Source organism: Balaenoptera ricei, chromosome 11 (genome assembly GCF_028023285.1).
Source record: "Balaenoptera ricei isolate mBalRic1 chromosome 11, mBalRic1.hap2, whole genome shotgun sequence".
NCBI classification, from domain to species: domain Eukaryota; kingdom Metazoa; phylum Chordata; class Mammalia; order Artiodactyla; family Balaenopteridae; genus Balaenoptera; species Balaenoptera ricei.
The window spans coordinates 74143598-74171123 of record NC_082649.1 but is presented as its reverse complement, the minus strand read 5'-3'; the positions used below and the strand labels follow the sequence as shown (position 1 = coordinate 74171123).

At 40.8% G+C, this 27526-nt stretch overlaps 1 protein-coding gene across 1 annotated transcript in view; it reads left to right on the top strand.

The window, feature by feature from the left end:
- The first annotated feature begins 2720 nt into the window (after positions 1-2720).
- Positions 2721-27526, top strand: part of ERC2 (ELKS/RAB6-interacting/CAST family member 2) — a 743450-nt gene continuing 718644 nt past the window's right edge. Inside the window, exon 1 of the mRNA XM_059940600.1 lies at positions 2721-3458. Coding sequence (XP_059796583.1) covers positions 2802-3458 — 657 coding nt within the window. The 5' untranslated portion in view covers positions 2721-2801. The remainder of the gene's footprint in view (positions 3459-27526) is intronic.

Genomic DNA, 27526 nt, shown 5'->3' with positions numbered 1-27526 from the left:
CACTTTCTGTCTGTCTGTCTCATCATTTTTGTAACTGAATTCCTATTGTTGGAACTGTTGACTCACTTTTTTTAGAGAACAGATTATTCATGCAAAAATTTTAGATACAAAATGGTTTTTGTATATTTTCAAGGAAAACAAAATTAAGCTTTGAGCAACATAAACGTTTGAAACTAAGTTCCTTAGTTAAGAACAGGTGTATAGTTCTTTGGAGGGACTTTTTAGGGAAAGGAGAAAGCTGTATGCAAAATATTTCTTCATACTATATAGAGGACTCTCTAGGGCATAAATGACAGATACCCTAATTCGAATTGCACGTAGCAAAAAAGGAAATTTATGGATGAATGTATCAGTTTTCTGTTGCCTCAGTAATGCTGCAAAACAACCAATCACAAAACATCAGTGACATACTCAGAAGTATTTATTTAGTCTATGAGTGTGTGGGGCTCACTGGATCTCAGCTGGACTTACTCATGCATCTGTGGTCAGCTGCTTGTTTGCTAGGCAGCTCTGCTGATCTTGGCTGGGCTTGCTCAAATGTCTTGGGGTTGGCTGGCTATTGGCTAGGACACCTTGACTCTATTTTATGTTTCTCATCTTTCAGCAGGCTAGACTAGGCATGTTCTAATTGCCATGGCAGAAGAAAATGAGCAAGAGGGTAAACACACAAGTGCTATTTCAGGCCTCTGCTTGCTTCCCATTTGCTATCACATTATTGGCCAAAGCAAGTCACATGACTGAACCCAGAGTCAGATTGGGAGGGCACAGCCAAGGACCCAGATACAGGAAGGGGTAAAGAATTGAGACCATAAATGTAGTCAGTCTACCTGGCATATGTAGCTAAAATGGCCTAGGGATAGATGTAGCGTCAGTGACTGCTGGATCCAGGGTTTCAAGTGATGTCACCCAGTTTGATTTCACACTATTCAAAGTTTGGCTCTGCTTTCCTTTGCGTTAGCTTCATTATCAGGGAAGCATTTTCCACATGGTAGTACTCAGAAGCTCTATCTTGAATCAAGTAATTCTAGCTAAAAAAGAGCTTATCTTTCCCAATTATTCCAGCTAAAGTCATGATAGGGAGTGTTTTTGGACCAATGTGGGTTACATGCCCATCCCTAAACCAGCTATCATGTCTGGTGGATGGAATATGATGATTGGCCAGGACTGGGTCATGTTCTCACCACGGGCAACCTCCAGGATAGAATGGAGGGAGTCAGCCTCACCTAAACCTAATGAATTGTGGGTAGAGAGTTGGGAACAATTTCTCTAAGAAAAATAGAGTATTACCAGAAAGGCGGGGCGGGGTGGGAGAGCTGAGGGAGAATGAATGATAGGCAGGTAAAAAAAGATGTATAATGCTATTAATGCACTTATTGATACTACCAACAAAAACTATTTATTGACTATTCTGTGCTAGGTACCAAACTGGGTGTTTTAAAAGCATCATCTTACCTATTTCTCACAATACTGAGTTAGGTGATTTTACCCACATTTTATTGATTAGAGAAGGGAAGCATGTGACAGTTAAATAATTTGCCTAAGGTCACTCAGCTTGTCAGTGTTAGAGTGGATATTTGAACCTCGGTTGGCCCCTCTCCAAAATCTGTGGTCTTAGTGTTTAAAAGCTGAAGAAAAAGAAAGAACACTAAACATACCTTAAGAGGAAGAGCAGGAGGCCATGATGCACCCCATTAAGGCCATTTGGATCCTAACACTGAAGGGATAATCACAATCCTGTAGCCCTAGCTACATAAATCTGCACCAAAGTACTTGAGTAACCATGACAGGGAGCTTTTCTCTAGGTGTTGTAGGACCAGGAACTCTGACATGGGGGACTGTTTCCCTGTGCCATTTCTGTACAGTTCTAGAGCGGTTAATATGAATATTTATGTCAACCAAACTGGAAAAAATTCTCAAAACACTAGCCTGAAAGATGTGTATGAAGGGGGAAAGGGACAGGACTGCCATGTTCTCTGGTGATAGCATTTAGGATCTGGCTATATGTATAGGAGATTTGTTGGTTGAGCCACCTCTTTTCTTCTAGCTCCAAGATGGCCAATAGGTTCTGACTCATGTGTCAATATCAGTTGATTGGTAAACCATCTAGAGTGTTGTGTTGAGAAGAGTTCTGGATTTTGTGGGAAAGAGAACTGTGATGGATTAGTAGTGTCTGTAATGGTTATAGGAGAGGGAGGTAACAGCCTGCTTGACTATTATTTGACATCCTAAGAAGCAACAACTTCTCAGAGTCACTGTCAAGCCACTTGTGTATGGGGGTCATGTCCCTAGGATGGAGTATGTTATTGCTAGGGTCTCTATGATAAGGAATCCTATGGTGAATTTTTCTGGAGGTTCCAACTGTCACTTAGCACAGACTGAAATGCAGAGCTTCATCTTCCTAAGGAAAAATGAGCTTCTCTTTTGCTCTGAGAACTTTTCATCTTGCTTGGGAGCAGGGTGGGGGGAGTTTACAAAATGTTTACGTGTAGTAAGTAAAGTTTGGGGTCACTATTATTTTTAAATAAGCATGGGTGTGACTCTATCATCTATCATTATCATCAATCTATCACCTATATATATATTTTTTAAAAATATAATGCAATTAACAGTCAGAGTTCTAAAGAAATTTGTTTTTGATTATCTTTTTTTCTCATTTTTCAGATCTGTGATTGGATGCATTTTCTGGTACAGACTATGAAAAGAATACAGTGAAAATTCTGGCCAACAGTGGAAATATTGGCTTAATCTCCAACTTAGTATAGCATTCCTTCTCTTCTGTAGCACCTCATAATAGAAGAAAAATGTATGGAAGTGCAAGAACAATCACCAATCTGGAAGGTAGCCCTTCCAGATCTCCTCGTTTGCCAAGGTCTCCTCGTTTGGGCCACCGAAGAACAAGTAGTGGGGGAGGTGGAGGAACAGGCAAGACTCTGTCCATGGAGAATATCCAGTCCCTTAATGCAGCCTATGCTACGTCTGGACCCATGTATCTGAGTGATCATGAGGGGGTGGCTTCAACAACTTACCCAAAGGGCACCATGACTCTGGGAAGGGCCACAAATCGAGCTGTATATGGAGGCCGAGTCACAGCTATGGGGAGTAGTCCCAATATTGCCTCTGCTGGACTTTCCCACACAGATGTCCTTTCATACACGGATCAACATGGCGGTCTGACCAGCTCATCCCATCATCACCACCACCAGGTCCCCTCCATGTTGAGGCAGGTAAGGGATAGCACAATGTTAGACCTTCAAGCCCAACTCAAGGAACTTCAGAGAGAGAATGACCTCCTCCGGAAAGAGCTAGACATCAAGGACAGCAAGTTGGGGTCTTCCATGAACAGTATTAAGACTTTCTGGAGTCCTGAGCTCAAGAAGGAGAGAGTCTTGAGGAAAGAAGAGGCAGCCCGGATGTCTGTCCTCAAGGAGCAGATGAGGGTTTCCCATGAAGAAAATCAGGTAGGTTATGACTCATCTCAGTGTTTTTCAGCCTTGGCTTCTCACGGAGTAGTTGATGCTTTGCAGATGGTACCATGGCCTGTGCAGAAGAAAGTTTGGCATCATCAAGATAGCTATGGCTTAGTATGTGTTTGAACTTGGAGACTACCAGAGGGCATAGGAAATATAAGGTTACAGCTTGTGATCTCCTTGTTTTCCAATAACCTTTTCACATTGTTGCAGAAGAGGGGGATCACTCCTCATTGGCTAACTTCATACTTCGTTATTTTTGTTTTCTTTTTCAGTAGTCACAAGAGCAGCTCAGATGTACTTCCTTCCGAATAGAAGAGGAAAACGTTGATTTTTGCAAGAGTAGACACTTTAATAGCAACATTTAGAGGGCTACATTTGACTGGTGAATTGATTTTTTTTTTTTAATGCACCAGCAACATTTCCTTCTAGAATGAGGGAAGTTGGTTCACTAAATAGCAAACTGAACAATATTAAATGGGATTGGATAGGATGGGTTTGATGTCATGTTAGAGAAACACAATAAATTTTAACCTGGTCTTTCTACCTTTATTCATTCAATATTAATTAAGCACCTACTATGTGCTTACTCTTTTTTGATCCATCTTCCATGTCATAGCAAGATTAGTTTTCCCATTGTCTACCTGCAGTTATGCCATTCCCCTGCTTTAAAGCTCTCAATACTTACTCATTGCCTCCAGAATGAAGTGTACCTGTGGCTGAGCCTACAGCACCTTCTACTAGAATGCCTGAGCCAGCCTTTCCAGTCTTATCTCATACCACCTCCTTCCACATCTTCTGTGCTACCTGCACTACCACTTGGTAATTCTTGCACATACTCAAAGTTTCCCACCTCCTTTCCCTTCTGTTCCTTTCCATTCGTGGCCTTCTCAGCATCCCCTCTCCCTGCCTCTTTTTGTTCAGTCCCAGCTAGTCTTCATTTTCAAATCCTACCTATACTGTGAGGCTCATTTATATGCTTCTGTTCATAGGGGCTTTGGAGTAAGACATGCCTGGGCTTATATCCCAGCTTCACCTCTTATTAGCAGTGAGATAAATGCTAAGAGATGGGGAGTAGAGGCTGTTGTGCCATTTGGCTGGAAAAAATTCCCAGATGTCATTTAACTTTCTGTAGAAGCTGGAGGTAATTTTAACTTGGCTGAACTAGTCATTCTCTGATAGTTGGTCCTGATGCTGTCCTAAGGAAGCTCTCTGCCTTTCTTGGGGTCATCTGCTGGCTTCTGTCTGTTTCCCTGGCTGCCACCCCTTTGGAGTTCAAGCGTTTGTAGAAGCATTTCTGATCTGTATGAGAATCTGCTCTTCGTTTTCCTTCTATGTGCGGAAAGCAATCGCCTTATCCCTTTGATTATCTGACAGAGCCTTTGCTGGTTTTCAGATGTGGAAATGTGATTTTCGGTTGGAACAGAAAGCTTTGTTCTTCATTCCTAAGTCAAATCAATGCCCTTCACTATCATTTCTGCTTTTTTCTGACTTTGCTGGTTTATGAAGTCCCGTTATCGCTATGTGTATTTCCCCAGTTCTGTACTGGTTTTCTTCCTTTTTTAGTTGTTTTGGAAAATGGTTAAAGCAGTTTAGGAATGATGCAAGTAGTGACAAAAATTTTGGAAGCCATTTTTAAAACTGTCAGCTCCAAAATTACTTGTTTCTTATGGTTTTATCATTAAAAAATTTTTTGAGCACAGATCCCTACTTATACATGTATATTTATTTATAAATTACACAATGTGCTACTGTGCCAATATATTATGTTTCTTCTTTGACATTCACAAAGAATTAATGTGGAAAAGAAAAGATAAAATAAATAATTTATTGAGGTACATTTTAATGACACACAAAACCTTTTTGCTTTGACTAAAAACATTTTAAGCCCCTTGTCTATTTTGTAAGACATAGTTCAGTTTAAAGCCGGTAATATCCACAATTCCACTTAACTGTCCCATGTTACCTTAGCTAGAAGCAAGTGAATGTTTGAGGGAACCTCTTCCTTGTTCTGGAACCTACTATGATCACAGGCTACCTTGGTTACTGTGGGTGACATATGACTATGCAACATATGACCCAGTGAAAGCCCTGGTCTTAATCTGTATATTAAATATAAGTAAACTATAATTATTTTCTTTTTTAGGTTAAAAATATAAAAGGAGGAAGAGGCATGGAGATTTTGAAAAGTCAATTTACTTGCAATATGAGGTAGTATGACAAAGTAAAGAATATAAAAATTGACAAAAAGCAAGTTATTTAAAAAAACTGAAGTGTGCCCCCCCCCCCAGAAGTATATCAGGATCCCTTTCAGGGGTATATGAATACCTGTTGGTCAGAATAGGGTAGATCCTGCTGCAGTAATCAACAGACCTCAAATCTCAGTGGCTTAACCCATCAGAGATTTATTTCTTATTCACCTGAAGTGTGAAGCAGGTCAAGTGACTCGCCAGGGCAGCTCTCCTCCAGGCAATGACTCAGGATCCAGGCTTTCCGCATCTTGGCACGTGGCTTCAAGAGTTGCTACAGCAGAGGAAGAGTGCCTGCGGTGGCACATTGGCTTCTCAGTTCCTTGGACTGGAAGTGACACAAATGCAAGGGGGTGTGAGGTGTAGTCCTCTCTTCTTTCCAGGAAGGAGAGGAGAGTCAGATATGAAGGAGCACTAAAAATTTCTACCAGTGGAGTTTTTATATTTGTCAGAAAGTGGAGCGAGATGAAATAAAGTTTGGGGAAGAATCCAGAGTTCTGCCGTTGCTGCTGTTTCTATTATTACTGCTACTGCAATCAGTAGACATCAGTTGGGGGCTTACTGTGTACCAGGCATTGTGCTTAGAGCTTTGTGTACATCCTCTTATTTAGTGTTTGCATCAATCATCTGAGGTAGGTGCTAGATTTTTTCTCACTTTACAGATTAAAAATAAATGTAGAGAGAATAAGCAGCTTGCCCAAGTTCACACAGCTGGTAAGTGACAGAGCTGGGCTTTAAGGCTTTGGTCTATTTTATGCCAACATGTGAGATCTTAACTTTATGCTTACTACCTCCTTATAGGATCACTGAGCTATGAATAGCATCTTAGTATGATAAGAAGATCACACTTCATATGTTAGGTGAAAAAAATGACTAGTTTTGATAGAATGATTAAGAATGTAATTTAGTTTAATTAGGATTTTTGTTCTTAATTAGGAATGTATTTCTTCTTAAACTTTTCTGTATGGAAGAAAAGAATGTAAAAGAGAGAAACAACACTTGATTGCGGTTTCTTAACAACCACAACAACAAATGTAGTTCTACCACGGGGTGTTTGGATAATTAGAATTTCACTAACTAAATTCAGGTGATCTAAAATGATTTGAATTGTGCTATGTGAATAGAAATGGGAAGCAGGTCCATTATAGTGTGGAGGTGAGGATATTTGAATGCTCTTGTATATGAAATTCATAGTTCTGTGGATTTAATGATCACAGGCATAGACCTTTCACCCTTATGTGCAGTGTTACAGAGGTCTCCCATTCATCAGTTCCTTTGCAGTATATTTTGAAGTCCTTGTGGTTCTGTCAGAGGAAGCTGAACCCAACTCCAGATCTAAGGGAGGATGTTGAACACCCGCCCTGTGTTAAAGGAAGTACAGACCTTGGAGCCAATGGGTAGGTGGCTATGACCAAATTTCTTATGTGTGAAGGGTAGATGCCCAGGATATCCTGGATGGATATTCCACCCCAGACCCCCTTCCCATTCACACTTCCTAGGTTCTCTCCAAGGCCCTACTTCTCAGCCACAAAGATCTGCATGTATAGAAATACATTTGAGATACTAAGAGTTGCAGTACTGATGTGTGGAATTTTTGGTTTGTTTGTAGAAACCAGAGTGCCTGGATACAGAGTTATCTGTATGCCAGCAAATGCGCTTTTTGCTTCACGATGTATTTTCTTGATGGAGGGAGAGTGGGGTGGAGTCTCGTGCTCTCAATGTCACACCTGTAGACTGATTTGGGGAGAGATGAGGAGAAAATATTTAGAATAGATGTTAGGCTGCCACTTGAGGTAGTCCCCTTTTTATTTTTAATGGCCTGTGGGGTTAGAGTGGATGTTGGGGGCAAGAGAATGCAACTGTGTATGGGGAAGTTAAGTGACCCGTTTTTCTCTAAAAGATGATATGGTGGTCTTTTCTTTACAACTCTGTTCTATTTACCCATACAATGGAGATCAGAGAGAGAAAACATGGTAGAAAATACATTTTCAGAAAGTTCATAAGGACTTATATCTTGCAGTTTTGTGCATATAGGTTATTAACTTTTCATATCCCTGGATTTTTAATGCAATTATTAACTTTGTATTTTTTTATTATTATTATTTATTTCTTTATATTTGGCTGTGTTGGGTCTGCGTTGCTGCGCGCGGGCTTTCTCTAGTTGCGGTGAGCGGGGGCTACTCTTCGTTGCGGTGCACAGGCTTCTCATTGCGGTGGCTTCTCTTGTTGCGGAGCCCAGGCTCTAGGCACGCGGGCTTCAGTAGGTGTGGCACGTGGGCTCAGTAGTTGTGGCTTGCTGGCTCTAGAGCACAGGCTCAGTAGTTGTGGTGCATGGGCTTAGTTGTTCCGTGGCATGTGGGATCTTCCTGGACCAGGGCTCGAACCCGTGTCCCCTGCATTGGCAGGCGGATTCTTAACCACTGCACCACGAGGGAAGTCCCAAACTTTGTATTTTTAATGGATTATTTTTTCCAAATTAGGTGTACATAAAGCAGTTTTTAGACATTTTCCTAATTCACGCATGGCTAGTCAAGGATCTGCATGAATATAAATAGCATCATACTCTGGGAGATTGTACTAGATCTAATATTTACCCATCTCGTGTGTGCAGAAGTGGGACAAGGTCACTGGGAAACGTAACCTAAGAAGTGTAAGTAAACCTGTCTGGGGAATGTTATGGCTTTTAAGCAATGGTTATGTGATAATTTCTATTTCTGGCTTAACACAATAGAAAATAATCTACTCTAAATCAATATTAATAAGGGTTTTTGATGAGTTTTAGAGCTAGTTTCACATATGATTTATTGATTCTCATTTTGAGCCTGTAACTTGAAAAGGTCGAGGTGGATCACATTTCTGTGTTTCCTTTATTATTATTTTTTCTTTTATTTATATAACTGCAGGGCCGTTTCAACAGAGGTCATTCAACTCTGTTCTAAAATATTCATTTCACTGTGAGTGTCCAGATATGAAGAGTTGTACCAGTTGGAAGTGGGTGACAGAATTAATTCTATCTCCTGCTGAGAAGGAGGTGAGGCAGCTGCATTGTGAAGGGGTGTCCATTGACAGTTAAATGCAGCTGCAGTAACCTTGAGTACTGAGTGTTTATGAGATCAAGGGCTTATCCCTGGAGAGTCGGGTCCCATCAGGTTTGTGGGTGGTACTTAAATATATTCACTACTCAGATCTGTCTTATCCCTGTATCTTCTTTTGGGCACCATTCCTTCTACTACTCTGAGATCCATGTATCCCTCAAAGCCAGGTTTCCAAAGTGTGTCCAGGGAAATGACACTTTCCAAAGGGGATCTTCTGGTCAAATAAACTTAAGACACAACATACTAGATACTCCTCTCCTAGAAATTCAAACACTATGTTTTGGGTTGAATTGTGTCCCCCCTAAAAAAAGATACGTTGGGGTCTTAACCCCCAGTACTTCAGAATGTGACTTTATTTGTAGATAAGGTCTTTACAGAGGTAATCAAGTTAAAATGAGGTCCTTAGGGTGGGCCTAATCCAATATGACTAGTGTCCTTATTAAAAGGAGAAATTTGGACACAGCCATAGACATGCACAGAGAGAAGACCAGTGGAAGAGACAGGGTGAAGATGGCCATCTATAAGCCAAAGAGATATGCCTGGAACAGATCCTTCCCTCACAGTCCTCAGAAGGAAGAACCCTGCTGACACCTTGATCTTGAACTTCTGGTCTCCAGAACTGCGAGACAATAAATTTCTATTGTTTAAACCACCCAGTTTGTGGTACTTTGTTTTGGCAGTCCTAGCAGACTAATACAACATATCAGCATGTGAAATGCTCTAACTCTTGCAGTTAAAAATATTTATTAAATTTGTTTAACCCAGCAATTTCCCAAACTTACTTGACCATGAAACTTTATCTTAAACTGAGCATTTATGTATTAGGCAGCTATTGCTGCAGTAATGCTGTCTAACAAGCCATACCAAAACTTGCTAGCTTAAAAAAAGATAAGCATTTACCTCTTCCTTACATATCTACAGGTTGGCTGCAACTTAGTTGGGCAGGTCTGGACTCTGAGCACCAGGCTGTAGACTGAAAGTGGGATTCAGGTACGTTCCACGTGTTTCCACATTCTCTTTGGAACAGCAGCTATTCAGGGCTTTATCTTCTGATGGTGGATCACAGACGCCAAGTGATCCAACCAAACCACATAGACGCATTTAAAGCCTCTGCTTGCATCATGTCCACTAACATTCTGTTGACTAAAGCATGTTATGTGGCCAAGCCCAAAGTCAGTGGGGTCAGGGAAATCTACTCCCTGCAAAGCAGAAAGGGAGTGAAGTGAATATATACATATATATATACAAATCCTATCTGTCACAAACGATAAATATTCCTAGAACTAAGGGTATAAAGGCCACACTTTGGGAAAGGCTTCTTTAAGAGCAGCTCTGGAATTGCGACATTAAGTTTGAGACTTCTAAAGTGGATGAACCCTTTCAGTGTGGTCAAAGTTTCCTTCAGTGGCTGGGCCTTCTAATAGCCTAGTGATGCCTGATTAATGGCTCACCTTCAGGCTCCTCCTCCTCTTCCTGTGGTGACTGACCAATGAAACTCAAGTGGAAATCTGGGAGATTCTAGGCAAACTTTTATTTTCCTGATAAAGGAATAAATGTCACCAGCAGTGCTCCTTCCTCCTTCTTTCTGTCTTTAGTGTCAATATGTTGCCTGTTAGTAACCATGGAAGGAAGGACAAGAAAAGCATAGAGACATATGTCTTACCATCTCTGAGCAGTTGCACCAGCCCCAGCAATGGCCTGCCTCCAGACTTAGTCATGTGAGAAAATAAACCCCTAGTTGTTTAAGTCACTGTTGGTTGGGTATCCTATTACTTGCAGCTTAGTACCTTCCTAACTGATAAAACATAGAAAATCATGAACTGATAATTATTATTCTAATTATCACCAGTCATCATAACCATAAAAATAGGTGCATTTCAGTGAGGTGAAATGAGACCTTAAAGGACCTTACATGAGACCTTCATGAGAATGAAGAAACCTACTTACTAATGGTATTGGGCAATACTCTCAAGTAGTGACACGAATGCTACTGCTAGCCTGTATAAGCGAAAATGGAAATTATTAGTTCCTGCAATGAAATTGCAGAAAGGCTCAGGTATGGAGCTTGGGGTTGACTGGATCCAGGGCCTCAAACTGTAGCAGGACTTTGTCTCTCCCCATTGCTTCATTTCTGGTTCTCAATATCTGCCTGTACGTGTGAGCCTCATTTTCTCCTTCATGTGGTAGGTCATAATTGAAGCGGTAAGAGATCCCTGTATCTTCATTTATCATTTAGAAAATGTATGGAAGGACTTTGGTCCTGCCTTGGTTATATTCTTTCTCCAGGACTTAGTGAGTGTGTGTGGCGGCAGGGGACAGGTGTGTGAGAAGGTGTTGCCATGACTGGTGGCCTATTAGAACTGCAGGCATTGGGAGAGGAGCAATTCTCTAAAGAAACTGACATGAAGGGCGAAGGGATGCTCTAGGACAAAAGCAGGTGTCCACTGCACTGACTTGAGCTGTCCTTAGTCACCCTCTTTCTACAAATGTCTTAAGGACTTGTAAGACCCATCAAGAGATTTGAGAAATTAAGAAGTCAATCGTATGTCATATCTCTAAGTTTTTTCACTTTAACTGTGATTTGAAGAGCGAGTGTCTTTGTGTGTTTTGCCCAATGTTACATAGGCACATGGATTTAGAACTAGGGAATATGAACTAGTTTGGCATGACAACATAACTTGGAATGCTGAATCTTAGAAGAAAAAAAAATTTCATCTTCTTCATCTTGAAATAGTCTTCCTCAGCTCTTCAGAGAATAGTAGCTTTTGTCCACCTTTCCAGAAAGGTGGAAAAACTTTGGTCCAGACTTAGGCAATGACCTACTTAGACTGAAACCACAATTTTAATGCCTTTTGTTGGTAGGTGAAAACTTCCTTTGGTTCTGAAGATAGATGAGATGGCACGGATCCAACAGTTGATTTCTTTGTTTGCCAGAATGTAGGAGAATGATCTGAAGTGAGCTATACATCTTTGTCACAGATGTCAGCTGATTTTTGCCTCAGTAATCTCTTGCAGTCAGCCCTAGGATCAGCCATGTGCACTGCATTAGTAGCCTTACAGATTTTTATTCCCAGGTTTTCTTATGAAAGACTTGGCTAATGGGAAGAAAGTAAACATTCTTGCATGCCAGACCTTGGGAGAACTAAATGACTTCCATTTTCCATTTTCTCTCTGGATCACTTTATTTTGGCTATGGGATAGCAACAGCACACAATCAACCAAAGAAAACATTTTGGAATATTTCAATGAATAGATTATTTTAGTCTCACTTGTGCTGAAGGCACTTATTGAAACCAAGCTCTGGGAAGGGAAGGCAGAGGGAATTGGTCACCCCCAAAGTATTCACTGCCTAATAAAATTCCCTATAGACAACATCCTCAGAGGAATTTAAGAAGCAAGTCTATATTGACAGGAGAAAAAGTAACAGAGTGATTTTATCGGCCAAAGCAGATGGGGTGGGTTCTGAACCTGGCCTCTTCTGGCCAGAGTGCAATTTCAGTTTCTATAATTAGTTGCAGGTGGAGCTCCTGTGTTGTTGTTTTGGAGTCCACTGACATCTGTGTGCAAATTCCCACCATCCCCAGTTGGCATTTGGGCTCAATAAGTGGTTTGGCTTTGCAGGAGTAGAGAAAATTGTAAATCTATTTCACACACACGTAGATAAAGCTGCTGTAAAGGTCAGGTTCTGAAAGCTGTGGAAAGCATTTTCAAAAGTTTGGGAAGTAGGTTTTAGGCAGAATGTGGGCATGCAGCCAAGAGCTGGAGCAGCCTGACAAACAGAATTCTGGCACGTGCAATTTCTTCTCTATTTTTCTGTGAAGCCAGCATTTGATTGTATCTTGGAAGTGACATGCAACCATTTTGTTTTTTCAGTAGGAATATTCTGGAGAGACGAAGTAATGACTTAAGCAGCTACTTCCTGTCTTATAAACCCATAGCTGGGCTTGTACTGTCTGACTCTGCAATATACATTGATCAAATTAACTTAGTGGTTCTCAACTGGGGGCAATTTCCCCCCCCAGGGCACATTTGGCCATGTCTGGGGACATTTGGTTGTTGCAACTGGGTGAGGTATGCTGCTGGCATCTAGTGGGTAGGTGCCAGGCATGCTGCTAAACGTCCTACAATGCATGTTTAGACTCCTGCCACCCCCACCATATTATCTGTCCAACAATGTCAATAGATGCAAGGTTGAGAAACCCTGAGTTAATTGGATGGTTACTATATCTTCATTTTTCTTGATACTTTGCCTAAACTCAGTTTATTCACTTAGTGAAGTGATGATCAGAATGTATATATTTATGTAAAAATAATGATTTAAAAGGCAAAACGACTCATCATTGTGTGAGAAAGAATTGTGAAAGATGTCTTTAAAAAAAATCTTGACCTGGACTAGTAACCATGACTCTTCAAATACTTTGAATTCTTTTAGATGTAGACATTTGGTAAATAGAGATCAGTCTTATAAGGAGATGGACAACCTGTAAAGGAAATGAAACTTATTTTTTAAACTGACCTTTTATGGTGCTTTTTGTTTCTGTCTCACATTGATCTTGAAAGGGAGGGTGGATAAGCATTTTTGAGCTCCTTCTATGTACCAGGAACTTACTAGTTGCTTTCCACGTGCATGAGCTCAACAGCCCTGCAAGACGTGTAGCATCCCCATTTTACAGATGAGAAACAAGGCACAGAGAGATTAAGTGGTCTGCCTGAGGTCTCACCATTAAAGAGAGCTGGGATTTGAATCTCAGGTATGCCTAGCTCCAAAATTGTGTTCTTTCCACTGTCTTGAAAGGGAAAACAACAGATTTGCTTAAAAACCAGGGAATTTGGTGCTGAAGTGGAAGACCTAATATAGAGTGTAAGTGGTAGTGTGCTCCCTGACAGTATCTTAAGGATGTTGTCAAGGAGGTATACAGAAAGGATGGAAAGCAAGAATGAGGAAGGGAGTGTGTTGCCGGGAGCAACAGAGGATAGAGAGCAAGCAGGAAGGAGCAAATACGTTCTTGTCAAGTGAATGAGCAGGGGAGAATGCCAAAGGAATGCTCCTATCTTGGAAAGCCATCCAGAAGGCTGAGAGGAAGCAACTCCGGGACTGGCTGGAAAATTAAAACCACAGGTGGCAGAGGAATGAGAGAGATTATCTCTTAGGATGCTCATTAAAGGCCCAGTAGATCCTTTAAGGTGGTTATGATTTTGACAAATTTGCTGGGTCCACAAGAGCAGAGCTTCAGGGATGGGGAAGCTCTTTCTTATGGATTATTGGACGCCAATGAGGATGGTCTCATTAACCCAGTTAGAATTTTCCTGACCTTGTCTCCATCTTCAAGAACTTCAGGGTATATAGATGGCCTCCTGACCTAGGAGTCCCTCAACTGGCATCTCTCAGCTTCCTCTTCAAGTAATTTCTGACCTCACTGGGATGCTCACACCTATTCAGGAATTATCTTTTGTATTGTTCTAAATCTTGTCTCTCAAAGTCAGATCTTCCCCTCTTGGGTCCCAGCATCCCTGATTTCTGCCTTTCTTAGCAACTTTGCCCTATGAAACCTCTTCTTTGTCTTCTTTGAGAATCCAGTTCATTTATTTACTGATTCATTCCGTCACTTCTTGGTTAAGGGAGAATGTATTTGCAAGTAGCAGAAACACATTCAAGCATGCTGAAGGAAAAAAATGGGGTATTTACTAGGAACACATAAGAGTTCCTCCCAGACTCTAAGGGTAAGTAGGATAACCAGGTGTCTTGGGGGGCTGGAATTGAGTTAGTTGGAAAATGATCAGGAATAGGGACAAAGTCTCTCACTCTCTCATTTCTCTCTCAATATCTGGTTTTATATGTCGCTTGTGAAAAAGTGGCCACTAAAGGAAAGCATACATGTCTTCTCCATTCAAGTGCTCAATAGATACTGCTTAGTTTCTCTACTTCAATTTTGAATTCAGAGAAACAATAATCGGATTGGCCCAACTTGAATCAGAGTCTGTTCTAGATCCAGTCAGCTGTGGCCAAAGGAGTCATGAGATCTGTGCTCCCCTTCCCACACCCCACCCCCAGAAGAACTATGGAGAGTCTCTTTGAGAAAGGGCATGTTGGGTAGATTCTCTATCAAGGAAGCCTATGGGTAAGGTGGTAAGGAGGAATGGACAGCTATTTCTGGTAAATATGTTTGTGCAACATATAATTGGGAGATTGCCTTATTTCAGTTATTAGGACAACAAAGACCAATCAAAGAAAGTTAACTACTGTTACCTCTGTCTATAACTAGCTATTTCAGTAGCCCTCTGGAATCTCTTGACCATCGCACCCATCCTGTCGATCCCTGGCTCTGATTTTGCCCACTGAAGAAATTCCAGAAGTAGTATTGACTGATACCAGGTTCATGCTATCTTATCTTAGTGGAACCCATATGGCTCCTTTACATAATGTCAGATTGCATCCTGTATGGAAGTTTAAAAAATTCTCCACTGTTTGTAAACTTCCTTAGTCTCATTGACACTTGGGTCTCCAAACTGGTTGAAATTTTGGTGATAGTATCTGTAGACTTTTAGAACTAGGCATGTTATAATCTGACATCTTCTATTCTAAGGTGTAACAGTTAGCTTGAGTTCTAAAAAATATTGGCTCCTGAGCACATATTATCTAAAAAGGTTGAAAAAAATTAAGATTCACTGATTTGTCCCTTGGAGGAGCTTTCTGAAATACCCATGTAAAATAATATAAAAGTTCCCAATGAATCCTGAAACCAGTAGAAATAAGTAAATATATGCGATGGAAAGTTGGATAGTGCACATGATGACCAAATTTAGAAACTGCTCAAATTTAGAAATGCAGCAAATAATAAATAAAATTTGCCTTCTGAAATTTTTAAAACTTCTATCTGTGATTTTAAACTTTGGGGACAAGGTACTTGCTGAGAAGCTTTTGTTAAACTTTGTAGTTTTCCCTAGGAAACTGTGCATAATCTGAATTGTGCACAACATTTCTCCTCCCTACCCCTGCTCTGAACCCCAAGGGCATTTGGGTAAAACTCTGTCTAGATATTGCCATTTAATATTAAGTACATGTATTAGGAGTAAGTAGTTCCTAGTAGTTAATGACATGACTGAGCTCTTGGTGATATGAGACATGTCTTTGGCTCACTGCTATTCAGTTTGTGCTGAGAAGTGGGGACACGTGCCAGGATTTTGGTGATGGTTAGAAAGTGTGTATTTGGTAAGGTGGAAGCTTGTAGATAGACTGTACCACATTCACTAAATGTATTCAGGTACAATATACTAGAGGTGGTAGATTTTCTTCCACCCTCAGGAATGTTACCTTGAAAGAGTTTGCATAGTGTTGGGTGTCATAGTAAAATATACGTTTAAATATTTCATTGAGGACTTTTAGGTCATTACGTTTGTCTTGGGATACCAAAATTCCCAGTTCACCTGAGAGAATTCTATTTCATTTCTTTGTAATTGCAAATAAATCTAAGACTGCAAATTAAATTATGCCATAGGCATTTGTGATAGAGCAAGAAACAAGAGATTTTGGTGAGTTAGAAAGTAAAGGTTAATTGGGTAACTACTGTGTTCCCCGTTACATGCTCAGGGCTGAAGAAGACTCTAAAGTAGTGTGAGACACACTTTCGGTCCCTATACCATCTCATGAAAATTATTTGAGAGCCATTTTTTTTTTTTATGTAGAATGTGAATAAGGAACATAGCAGTGATATACCTTGTTTTTGACTCTACCTTGGAGCTTGAACATGAAGTTTTAGCTAGGGAAGGAAATTTCTTGCTCAATTTTTTAAACCTTTCTCAGAAGAGTCCTTGATGTGAGCGTTCTCTCTCTTCTCTAGAAGCCTAGCCAGAATCCAGGAGAATGGGCATAGCATCCTCCCAACACTCAGCCAATGTAGGGCCTCTGGAAGGGGTTGGAGAGGGGGAGTTGTGGGGAAGATCTGGGCTCCTGCCTTTCTCAGGCAAGTGTGTGAGGTCTATGAATCACTTTCCCATTTAGCACACCCACCTGACTGCAGTATGTTCCCTTGATAAGAATAAAAAATATCAGTGTAGCTCATAAAGCACTTCCTACGTGTATTCTAAATGGAATAATGATATTTCAAACCTGTGCCAAAGGGTTCACATATGGAGTCTCATTTAATCCCCATGAGGACCCTGTGAAGTAGGTACTATTAGTATTATCCCCATTTTATATGCGAGCAAGGCAAGGCTCAGAGGGGAGGTTACTTGTCCAAGGTTACAGTTAGCAAATGGCAGAGCTGAGGTTGAGCCCAGACAGACTAACTCCAAAGTTGGTTGTCAAAGTCAGGGTCGGCTGAAATATCTAGTGGCCAGCCCTGTGTACACAAGGTAATCTTAGGGCAGGCATGGAGTCTGAATTAAGCAACTTGGAAGCCCATGTTGAAAAAGTCATTGCCTTTTCAAATCCCATCCAGTATTTCTGATTAGCTTCTATAAGAAAGTCTCAACTTGGTGCCAGTCTTAAATGCCTTCTTAACACCTATTAGGTGTTTCCTAACCTTGTTGTAGGATGTGTAGTGGCATTCATACATTATGATTATATTGTAATTCTGGCAGCCACACTTTTACCCTCTGCATATGATATGTTGCCCGTTCAGGGTTTCTGTGAGCAGACTGGTAATGTGGCATTAGTGGGGCCTGCCTTCTTGGTTCTTGTTCGGTTGTCTTTGACAGTGGTTGAGAGCACCAGCTTTGGAGATTAATTTCCTGGGTTCCATTTCCAGCTGTGGGACTTTGGGCAATTTAGCTTATCTGGCTGAACCTGTTTCCTCACCTGTAATGTAGATATAATAATAGTACCTGCTTTAGGTATAAATTTACTACTATAAGGGTAAATTTAATAGGATTTAAGTTTAATAGGATTAAATGAGGGAGTTAATGTAAAAATATTTAGCACCATGCTAGCACGAGTAAACATTCAAATAATAGATTATGATGATAACCATGAGGGAAACCAATTTGGGGACAAAGGCAACACATAAGGGAGTTGGAGAGCTGAGGGAATGGCAGAGAAATGGAACCAGAGCCATACCTGAAGACTGTCCCACCTCTGGATTTCCTGCAATTTGTATAAGCCAATTTGAGTTGAGGTTTACTAATAGCCCAGAGCATCTTGATTGGTAGACAGGGCCCTCTGTTTAGAAGCTTTGTGGTTGCAAAAATGAGTAGGTCCAAGCTCCTGCCATGAGAATGTAGTCTAGCAGGGAAAATGCTGTACTCATAAAAACCTATGAAAAAAAGACCCATTAAAAAAAGGGAAGAAAGTTGTACCTGCCACTAAAACATACAATTAAAATGCTTTAGAAACCCAGAGAAAGAAGGGATGAGGGAAGACTTCATATAGGGAAAGTGGCATTGGAGTCAGTCCTTGAGAATGGACTAATATTCAAAATGGTGGAAGGTGGGAGCAGGGGTGGGTGGTGGGGAGTCCAGACTTTCAATGGAGAGAATGGACAAGAGAAACTAGATGATTAGAGATTTATTTCATAAAGCATTGGGATGAAGGTAGGGCAAAAAAGTAGTTGTCCAATTATTGCACTTATGTTTAAAGAGGAGAAAGAGAAATTGGACCTTGGAGATCACCTTAAAACTTTTTTCTGATTCAAGAGAAGTAAGTATGGTACTTAATATTACATGGAGGCACTGTATTTTGCTTCCATGATTTTTCCTGTGTGTTCCTGGCTCTGTGAACTCCTCTGCCACGGTACAGCAGAAGGATGAGTTTAAGAACACCTCTGTCAATATGCCAATGGTCAAAAGGGAAGGGTGCTTACAGACCCAGCAGAAGCTCTGCGTCTTTTGAGTTGAGAACAGCCCAGTTTTCTTTGGCTCAGTTCTTTGACATGCCTTTTCTGTTATTAATATGTGTGTGTGAGAGAGAGACAGAGACAGAGGCACAGAGACAAAGAGACAGAGAGAGAGAGATAGAGAGAGAGACAGAGAGAGAGGAAAGGAGGGAGGGAGAGAGATGGAGGGGGAGATGCCATCTCTAAAATGTCATCACTGGATGCGTAGGTATTGTTATATGCCAAGGAGATGCCATATTACGGTCTTGGGAATGTTTTTTCCCTATTGTCCTGTTATTCTTCTTCCTTTATAGATTCAGTGGAATTAGAATACCCTGCTCTTGAAAGCAGTTTAGATGAGCTTCTTAGGGATGGGTAGGAGAGTTTTCTTGCCTGAGATTTTGACCCCCTTAGCTGAATCTAAGCCAGTTCATGTTGTTTTACAGGTGGCTACTCTGGAGAATTTTGGACCGTAGTCAGACTTTTCTATTGCTAGAAAAAGGGAGACTCATATTACATTTTTCTGGTAGGCTGCATTGAAATATTTTCTGCAGCATAAGACGGAAACTATAAATTTTTGTATCACTATAGGGAGTAATAGAGAAGAAAGATGAGGATGATTTCCCAATAAGTGCTGTTGTCTAAACTCTCGGGAAAGGCAAACTCTCAAGTTGTCCAAAGAAGATCACATGGCTTCCAGGTCTAGATAGCTCCACACATTAATCCAACCAAGCTAGACTCCCGAGGACTCAGAGGAGGTGTTTGATTGATTGACTTTTTTTAAACTTTGGCCTGTTTTATTAATCTCTGTCTACTGAATCCCTCTGCTGCATAATCTCTGTCCAGCTAAAACTCTTATGATGACACTTTAATAGTTTGTACCAAAGGAATGGTCTCTCATATCAAATTCTCTAACCCTAATCTCTCCACTGGTCTTTAGATGTGTTTACCTACTTTCCACTGGAGATATCACTGCTGTCCCCCAAGGGGATCAAACAAAATGATGACTGAATGGCTGAAATGGATCAAGTCAACAAATATGGAATTTCCACCATTTGCTGGACTAGGTGCTGAGGGTATAGTAATAGTAAAAACTTCCTGCCTCTATGGAGCTTCCATTCTAGTGGAGGAAACAAAAGGAGGAGTCAAAGGTTTTGGCCTTGATCCACTTGGGAAGACTGAGGGTGAAACAGGATCAGGATGCTGTGAGATCATGTTTTTTGATCATGTTTTGTTGCAGAGTCTCACTCATCCAGGTGGTGATGCTGAATAGGGATGTGGGTTTAGTGGAACTGGCTTTTTTTTTTTTTTTTAACGTCATGGCGGTGGTGAGAATGGATGTTAAACTGCAGTGGGTTGCAAGTGGTAATATAGCTTTTTATACTTTTCCTGCAAGGAGCTCGGCTTTGAAGAGTGGTAACTGGAGGGGATGCAGAGTCTGGGGAGTCTTCCCCCACCAATGTGTGACACACTTGGCCATATTTTTAACTTTTAGGGAATGGGCCACTAGAAAGAGGGGTTATTGGTTGAACAAGGTCTGAAAGAGGAGGGAGAAGATGAGATGTCTTGGGCCGGTGGTGTTTCTCTTCCTCAAACCCAGGGAGAAGGTGGTCAGGAAAGGTCCAGATAAAGAGATATTAGTAGGTATGGAGTAAAAGCAGTAACTTTTATCCTAAGGAGATTGCTTTGTTTAACAAAAAGAGAAAGCTCCAGACTAGGGAGCTTTAGACTTAACTTAGACTTGACTTTGATGCCAAACAGGATGTGATGTTGGCCAGGTCACCTCCTCTCCTTGGACCTTCGTTTCCCCTGAGGCAGGGGTCCCCAACCCCCAGGCCGCGGACGGTATGGTCTGAGGCCTGTTAGGGCCGCACAGCAGGAGGTGAGAGGTGGGCGAGGGAGCGAAGCTTCATCTGCCACCCCCATCGCTCGCATTACCGCCTGAACCTTCTGCACCCCCCCTCCGCCCTCCCCCCCGCCCGTGGAAAAATTGTCTTCCACGAAACTGGTCCCCAGTGCCAAAAAGGTTGGGGACCGCTGCCCTGAGGTATCACTGTACTGAGAAAAAAATGTCTCAAAGACAGTTTGGTTGAAACATGCCATAACTCTAAGGCTACTCAAAAATTTTCAGGGAAATTAAAAAGTTCCCTGGTGGCAAAAGAAAAAAAAAGTGCTGTTTTATGACTCATAAGTGAGATTTGATGAGGGGATGGGGCTAGGATGAGGTAGGTGTGATTGAAGTAGACAAAGGTAGATGTTCTGGCGGTCCAGTTTGATGTGCTGGTGGTTTTATTCAGGTGCTGCTGATGGGGCGATTTGCTTGCTGTGAGATGACCCAGCAAGCCCATTACTCTGCTTGGTGGAGACAGGAGCCACCAGCACTTCCCAGGAGAAATTTTACAAGTAAAGGCTAATTTTACTTGTGCTGTTGATGGCATTTCTCAGCTGTACTAATTACTATCCTGCTAGAAACGCTGCAGAAATATACCCCATGCTCCCAAGAGTGCAGAGTGGTTCTTAAATAATCCAAGAAGAGGTTTTACCTGTGGATTACAAAGCTACAGTGCTTCCTTAGTCATGGCTTTCTTAGTGGAAGATGCTCTGGTTTAAATAGAATTTTTGTTTGCCTTTTTGTTTTAAGACTATGTAATCTATTCCCTATTCAATATCAATTGCAGATAAAAGTATTTTAGGGCAAAAAATGGTAGTTGTGGACTGAATGTTGTGTCTCAGTTTTTTAAAGGTATCTTGTAAATTCAGGAACTATGTTTTGCTTTTTCACTTGTTTTTTAAATAAATATCTGGCTGTCCATCCATCCATCTGCTTATTAAAATGATATCCCTGAATATGGCAGTTGTTTTGTAAATAACTGTTGAATAAAATACACAGTTATACACACACACACACACACACACACACACAGAGCTAAGGCCTCTTGGAGGGCTGGATATAATTCTCTGCCACAAGTTGGCCATGTGACCTTGGGAATTAGTTGCCAACGTCAGTAAATTGGGAGACTTCATGAAGAACCTGGATTTCTGAATTTTCTCGGACACCGAGCAGATCCAGTATCTCTGAACCCAGGGAGCTGACTCACTTGGATTGTTGCTTGTCTTAGGTGGGATGTGTCTCTCCACATTGCTCTAGTCTACCCCTTGGCTGACAGATGTACATTCTTAGTTTGAAGATGAAATGAAGAACGTTTTCACATTCAAGATGTTAGTCAAATATGAGCATCTTTTGGCCTCAGCGTCTTAGATGAAAATCCTGACTCTAGCAGTGGGAGTGGGTGGTGGCGTCATCTTAATCATTTTATTGGGTTCAAGGAGATTGAGAACTACCCACACAGGATTGGAAATGGGAAAAGATCTGCTTTTGGATATTTGGGGAAAGAGAAATAGGTAAGGTATATCACACATTGATTAATTCTTGAAAGTCAAAGACAATGCCACTACTGGGCACATACCCTGAGGAAACCATAATTCAAAAAGAGACATGTACCACAATGTTCATTGCAGCACTATTTACAATATCTAGGACATGGAAGCAACCTAAATGTCCATCAACAGATGAATGGATAAAGAAGATGTGGCACATATATACAATGGAATATTACTCAGCCATAAAAAGAAATGAAATTGAGTTATTTGTAGTGAGGTGGGTGGACCTAGAGTCTGTCATACAGAGCGAAGTAAGTCAGAAAGAGAAGAATGAATACCGTATGCTAACACATATATATGGAATCTAAAAAAGAATAGTACTGATGAAAGTAGTGCCAGAGGAGGAATAAATATGCAGACTTAGAGAATGGACTTGAGGACACAGGGTTGGGGGAGGGGGAAGCTGGGGTGAAGTGAGAGAAGCATCGACATTTATATGCTACCAAATGTAAAATAGATAGCTAGTGGGAAGCAGCTGCATAGCACAGGGAGATCAGCTCGGTGCTTTGCATTGACCTAGAGGCATGGGATAGTGAGGGTGGGAGGGAGGCTCAAGCGGGAGGGGATATGGAGATATGGGGATATATGTAGGCATATGGCTGATTCACTTCATTGTACAACAGAAACTAACACAGCATTGTGAAGCAATTATACTCCAATAAATATGTATAAAAAAAAAGAGTGATGGTGGCACCCCAGCGTTCATTGCAGCACTATTTACAATAGCCAGGACATGGAAGCAAGCTAATGTCCATCAACAGAGGAATGGATAAAGAAGATGTGGTACATATATACAATGGAATATTACTCAGCCATAAAAAGGAATGAAGTTGGGTCATTTGTAGAGACAGGGATGGACCTAGAGACTGTCATACAGAGTGAAGTAAGTCAGAAAGAGAAAAATAAATATCGTATATTAATGCATATATGTGGAATCTGAAAAAATTGGTATAGACGATCTTACTTACAAAGCAGAAATAGAGACACAGATGTAGAGAACAAACAAACGTATGGATACCAAGGGGGAAAGGGGTGGGGGTGGGATGAATTGGGAGATTGGGATTGACATATATACACTATTGATACTATGTATAAAATAGATAACTAATGAGAACCTACTATATAGCACAGGGAACTATACTCAGTGCTCTGTGGTGACCTAAGTGGGAAAGAAATCCAAAAAAGAGGGGATATATGTATACATATAGCTGATTCACTTTGCTGTACAGTATAAACTAACACAATATTGTAAAGCAACTATACTCCAATTAAAAAAAAAAAGAGTGATGGTGGAAGTCTGGTGTCTGGCCTGGAGTAAAATGGATCATGTTTCCCAAATGAATGGAGTAAAAGGGAAGAGAGAACTATTAAAAATTCACAATAGATAAAGATGTTACCCCCTTATGCTAAGAAGGCAGATGCTGAGGCTCTTTTAGGGAATTTGCTTTGCAGGAGAGGAGCTGCCTTCGTTTGCTTTTCTGATGACTTGGATTTCTACAGCTGCTCATGGTTCTTGAACTTCCTAGAAAAAGTACAGGCAGATAGAATTCTGATGAATCAGCATCCCAGTGCTACATTTCCTAAGGACACTGTTAATTTCTATAGTATTTAGCTTAATTCCAGCAGCTGGCTTGGATTTTATATTGGGATATATAAGACAAGGCTTGTGGTGTGTATGCATGTGTGTGTGTGTGTGTGTGTGTGTGTGTGTGTGTGTGTATGTATGTATGTAGATCCAGTGCTATAATTAGAGTAGGCTAACCATTACAACAGATTGATGTATTTGGTTTGGGGAGATATGACTTTAATTTCCCCAAGTGTTTCATTTTCTTTGTATTTTTCAAGTGTACATTATCATTCAGATGACTAAAAGGAAGTTCAATACATCAGAGGACACTTTATAATGAACATTATTCTTTGAAAAAACATAGCTTATTATATACATTTTCCATCAGGAAGTAATATGATTTTTTTTTTTTTTTTTTTTAGGTCTTTTGTCTCCCTAGGTAGGTTTATTCCTAGGTATTTTATTCTTTTTGTTGCAATGGTAAATGGGAGTGTTTCCATAATTTCTCTTTCAGATTTTTCATCATTAGTGTATAGGAATGCAAGAGATTTCTGTGCATTAATTTTGTATCCTGCAACTTTACCATATTCATTAATTAGCTCTAGCAGTTTTCTGGTGGCAGTTTTAGGATTCTCTATGTATAGTATCATGTCATCCGCAAACAGTGACAGTTTTACTTCTTCTTTTCCAATTTGTATTCCTTTTATTTCTTTTTCTTCTCTGATTGCCGTGGCTAGGACTTCCAGAACTATGTTGAATAATAGTGGTGAGAGTGGACATCCTTGTCTCGTTCCTGATCTTAGAGGAAATGCTTTCAGTTTTTCACCATTGAGAATGATGTTTGCTGTGGGTTTGTCATATATGGCCTTTATTATGTTGAGGTAGGTTCCCTCTATGCCCACTTTCTGGAGAGTTTTTATCAGAAATGGGTGTTGAATTTTGTCAAAAGCTTTTTCTGCATCTATTGAGATGATCATATGGTTTTTATTCTTCAATTTGTTAATATGGTGTATCACATTGATTGATTTGCATATATTGAAGAATCCTTGCATCCCTGGGATAAATCCCACTTGATCGTGGTGTATGATCCTTTTAATGTGTTGTTGGATTCTGTTTGCTAGTATTTTGTTGAGGATTTTTGCATCTATATTCATCAGTGATATTGGTCTGTAATTTTCTTTTTTTGTAGTGTCTTTGTCTGGTTTTGGTATCAGGGTGATGGTGGCCTCATAGAATGAGTTTGGGAGTGTTCCTTCCTCTGCAATTTTTTGGAAGAGTTTGAGAAGGATGGGTGTTAGCTCTTCTCTAAATGTTTGATAGAATTCACCTGTGAAACCGTCTGGTCCTGGACTTTTGTTTGTTGGAAGATTTTTAATCACAGTTTCAATTTCATTACTTGTGATTGGTCTGTTCATATTTTCTATTTCTTCCTGGTTCAGTCTTGGAAGGTTATACCTTTCTAAGAATTTGTCCATTTCTTCCAGGTTGTCCATTTTATTGGCATAAAGTTGCTTGTAGTAGTCTCTTAGGATGCTTTGTATTTCTGCAGTGTCTGTTGTAACTTCTCCTTTTTCATTTCTGATTTTATTGATTTGAGTCCTCTCCCTCTTTTTCTTGATGAGTCTGGCTAATGGCTTATCAATTTTGTTTATCTTCTCAAAGAACCAACTTTTAGTTTTATTGATCTTTGCTATTGTTTTCTTTGTTTCTATTTCATTTATTTCTGCTCTGATCTTTATGATTTCTTTCCTTCTGCTAACTTTGGGTTTTGTTTGTTCTTCTTTCTCTAGCTTCTTTAAGTGTAAGGTTAGATTGTTTACTTGAGCTTTTTCTTGTTTCTTTAGGTAGGCTTGTATAGCTATAAACTTCCCTCTTAGAACTGCTTTTGCTGCATCCCATAGGTTTTGGGTCGTCGTGTTTTCATTGTCATTTGTCTCTAGGTATTTTTTGATTTCCTCTTTGATTTCTTCAGTGATCTCTTGGTTATTTAGTAACGTATTGTTTAGCCTCCATGTGTTTGTCCTTTTTACGTTTTTTTCCCTGTAATTCATTTCTAATCTCATAGCGTTGTGGTCAGAAAAGATGCTTGATATGATTTCAATTTTCTTAAATTTACTGAGGCTTGATTTGTGACCCAAGATGTGGTCTATCTTGGAGAATGTTCCGTGTGCACTTGAGAAGAACGTGTAATCTGCTGTTTTTGGATGGAATGTCCGATATATATCAATTAAATCTATCTGGTCTATTGTGTCATTTAAAGCTTCTGTTTCCTTATTTATTTTCATTTTGGATGATCTGTCCAATATGATTTTTAAAAAAATTTATTTATTTATTTATTATTTATTTTTGGTTGCATTGGGTCTTTGTTGCTGTGCGCGGGCTTTCTCTAGTTGCGGTGAGCAGGGGCTACTCTTTGTTGTGGTGTGTGGGCTTCTCATTGTGGTGGCGTCTCTTGTTGTGGAGCACGGGCTCTAGGTGCGTGGGCTTCCGTAGTTGTGGCATGTGGGATCAGTAGTTGTGGCTTGTGGGCTCTAGAGCGCAGGCTCAGTAGTTGTGGCGCCCGGGCTTAGTTGCTCTGTGGCATGTGGAATCTTCCCGGACCAGGGCTCGAACCTGTGTCCCCTGCATTGGCAGGCAGGTTCTTAACCACTGCGCAACCAGGGAAGCCCAGGAAGTAATACGATTCTCTTAGGAGTTTGGGTAGGGTTTTGGTGTCTGAATGCTACTGCTCTTTCTGCCTGTCTCCAGAGTCTGATCAAGGAGTCTGATCACCTAAAGACTAGCAGTCAAAAGGGAAACAGAGTATGGCTTTATTAATCGCTGAGGATGGGCTGAATATCTCTCCATGCAGGGATTTTTTGATTAGGTGAGTGAGCTTGCTGTTCCCTCCCCACCAGACCCAAGATGGCCACACCTGCTTCAGGCTGATCCCAGGTAGCCACCACGCTTAGGGGGACATCAAGGTTAGCAAGAAGAGGAGGCTCTGGTGTGCTTACCACATGAATACCCAGAAGTGAAAGGGTAAAGGAGGGCGGACAGGGCCCTGTCCTGCACAGCAGGGAAAGGCATCACCTGCCTTCCTGGTCCCATGGCTGGAGAGCTGTGTGAATGGCAGATGCCTGAGAAAACAATGTTTCCAGGAGTGATCAGGAATGGGAGAGCAGGAAGCAGATGGGAGGCTTGGGGCCAGCTTGCCCTACTGGGGCTGCACAAGTGGGAGAGAGGATGTGAGGCAGGGCTGTGTTCTTTTTGCTCTACAGTGACTCTGTCCACTAGCACAACACATTCCAGTTGATGTCCTGGTCACTGGCCAACCTTATTAGGCACTCCTTTTTGGGGGTTGGGACAGTGAAGAGTGTCAGAGAGATGCAAATCAAGGGTGGTGGATGTGACCTCTTGATGTCCAACTCCCCTCATAAGAAATTGGGAAATAAGATTTGTCACAAATTTCCACACATAATGATAAACCCTTCTAATATGTCTACCACTATTTTTCTAGGCACTGCCATATTCCTGATTTTATAATTTGCCCTTTATCAATAACTCAATAGATATTGGAATAAAGTAATAGTAATAGCTAACATTTATTGAGAGCTACTACATACCAGGCATACGTATTGACTCATTTGTTCTCCAAAATAACACTGTGAGGTAGTTGTCATTTCTTTTCTTTTTTTTAAATATATTTTTCTTAACCATATTTGCTTATTTATTTATTTATTTATTTTTATTTTATGGCTGTGTTGGGTCTTCGTTTCTGTGCGAGGGCTTTCTCTAGTTGCGGCAAGTGGGGGCCACTCTTCATTGCGGTGCGCGGGCCTCTCACTATCGTGGCCTCTCTTGTTGCGGAACACAGGCTCCAGATGCGCAGGCTCAGTAATTGTGGCTCACGGGCCTA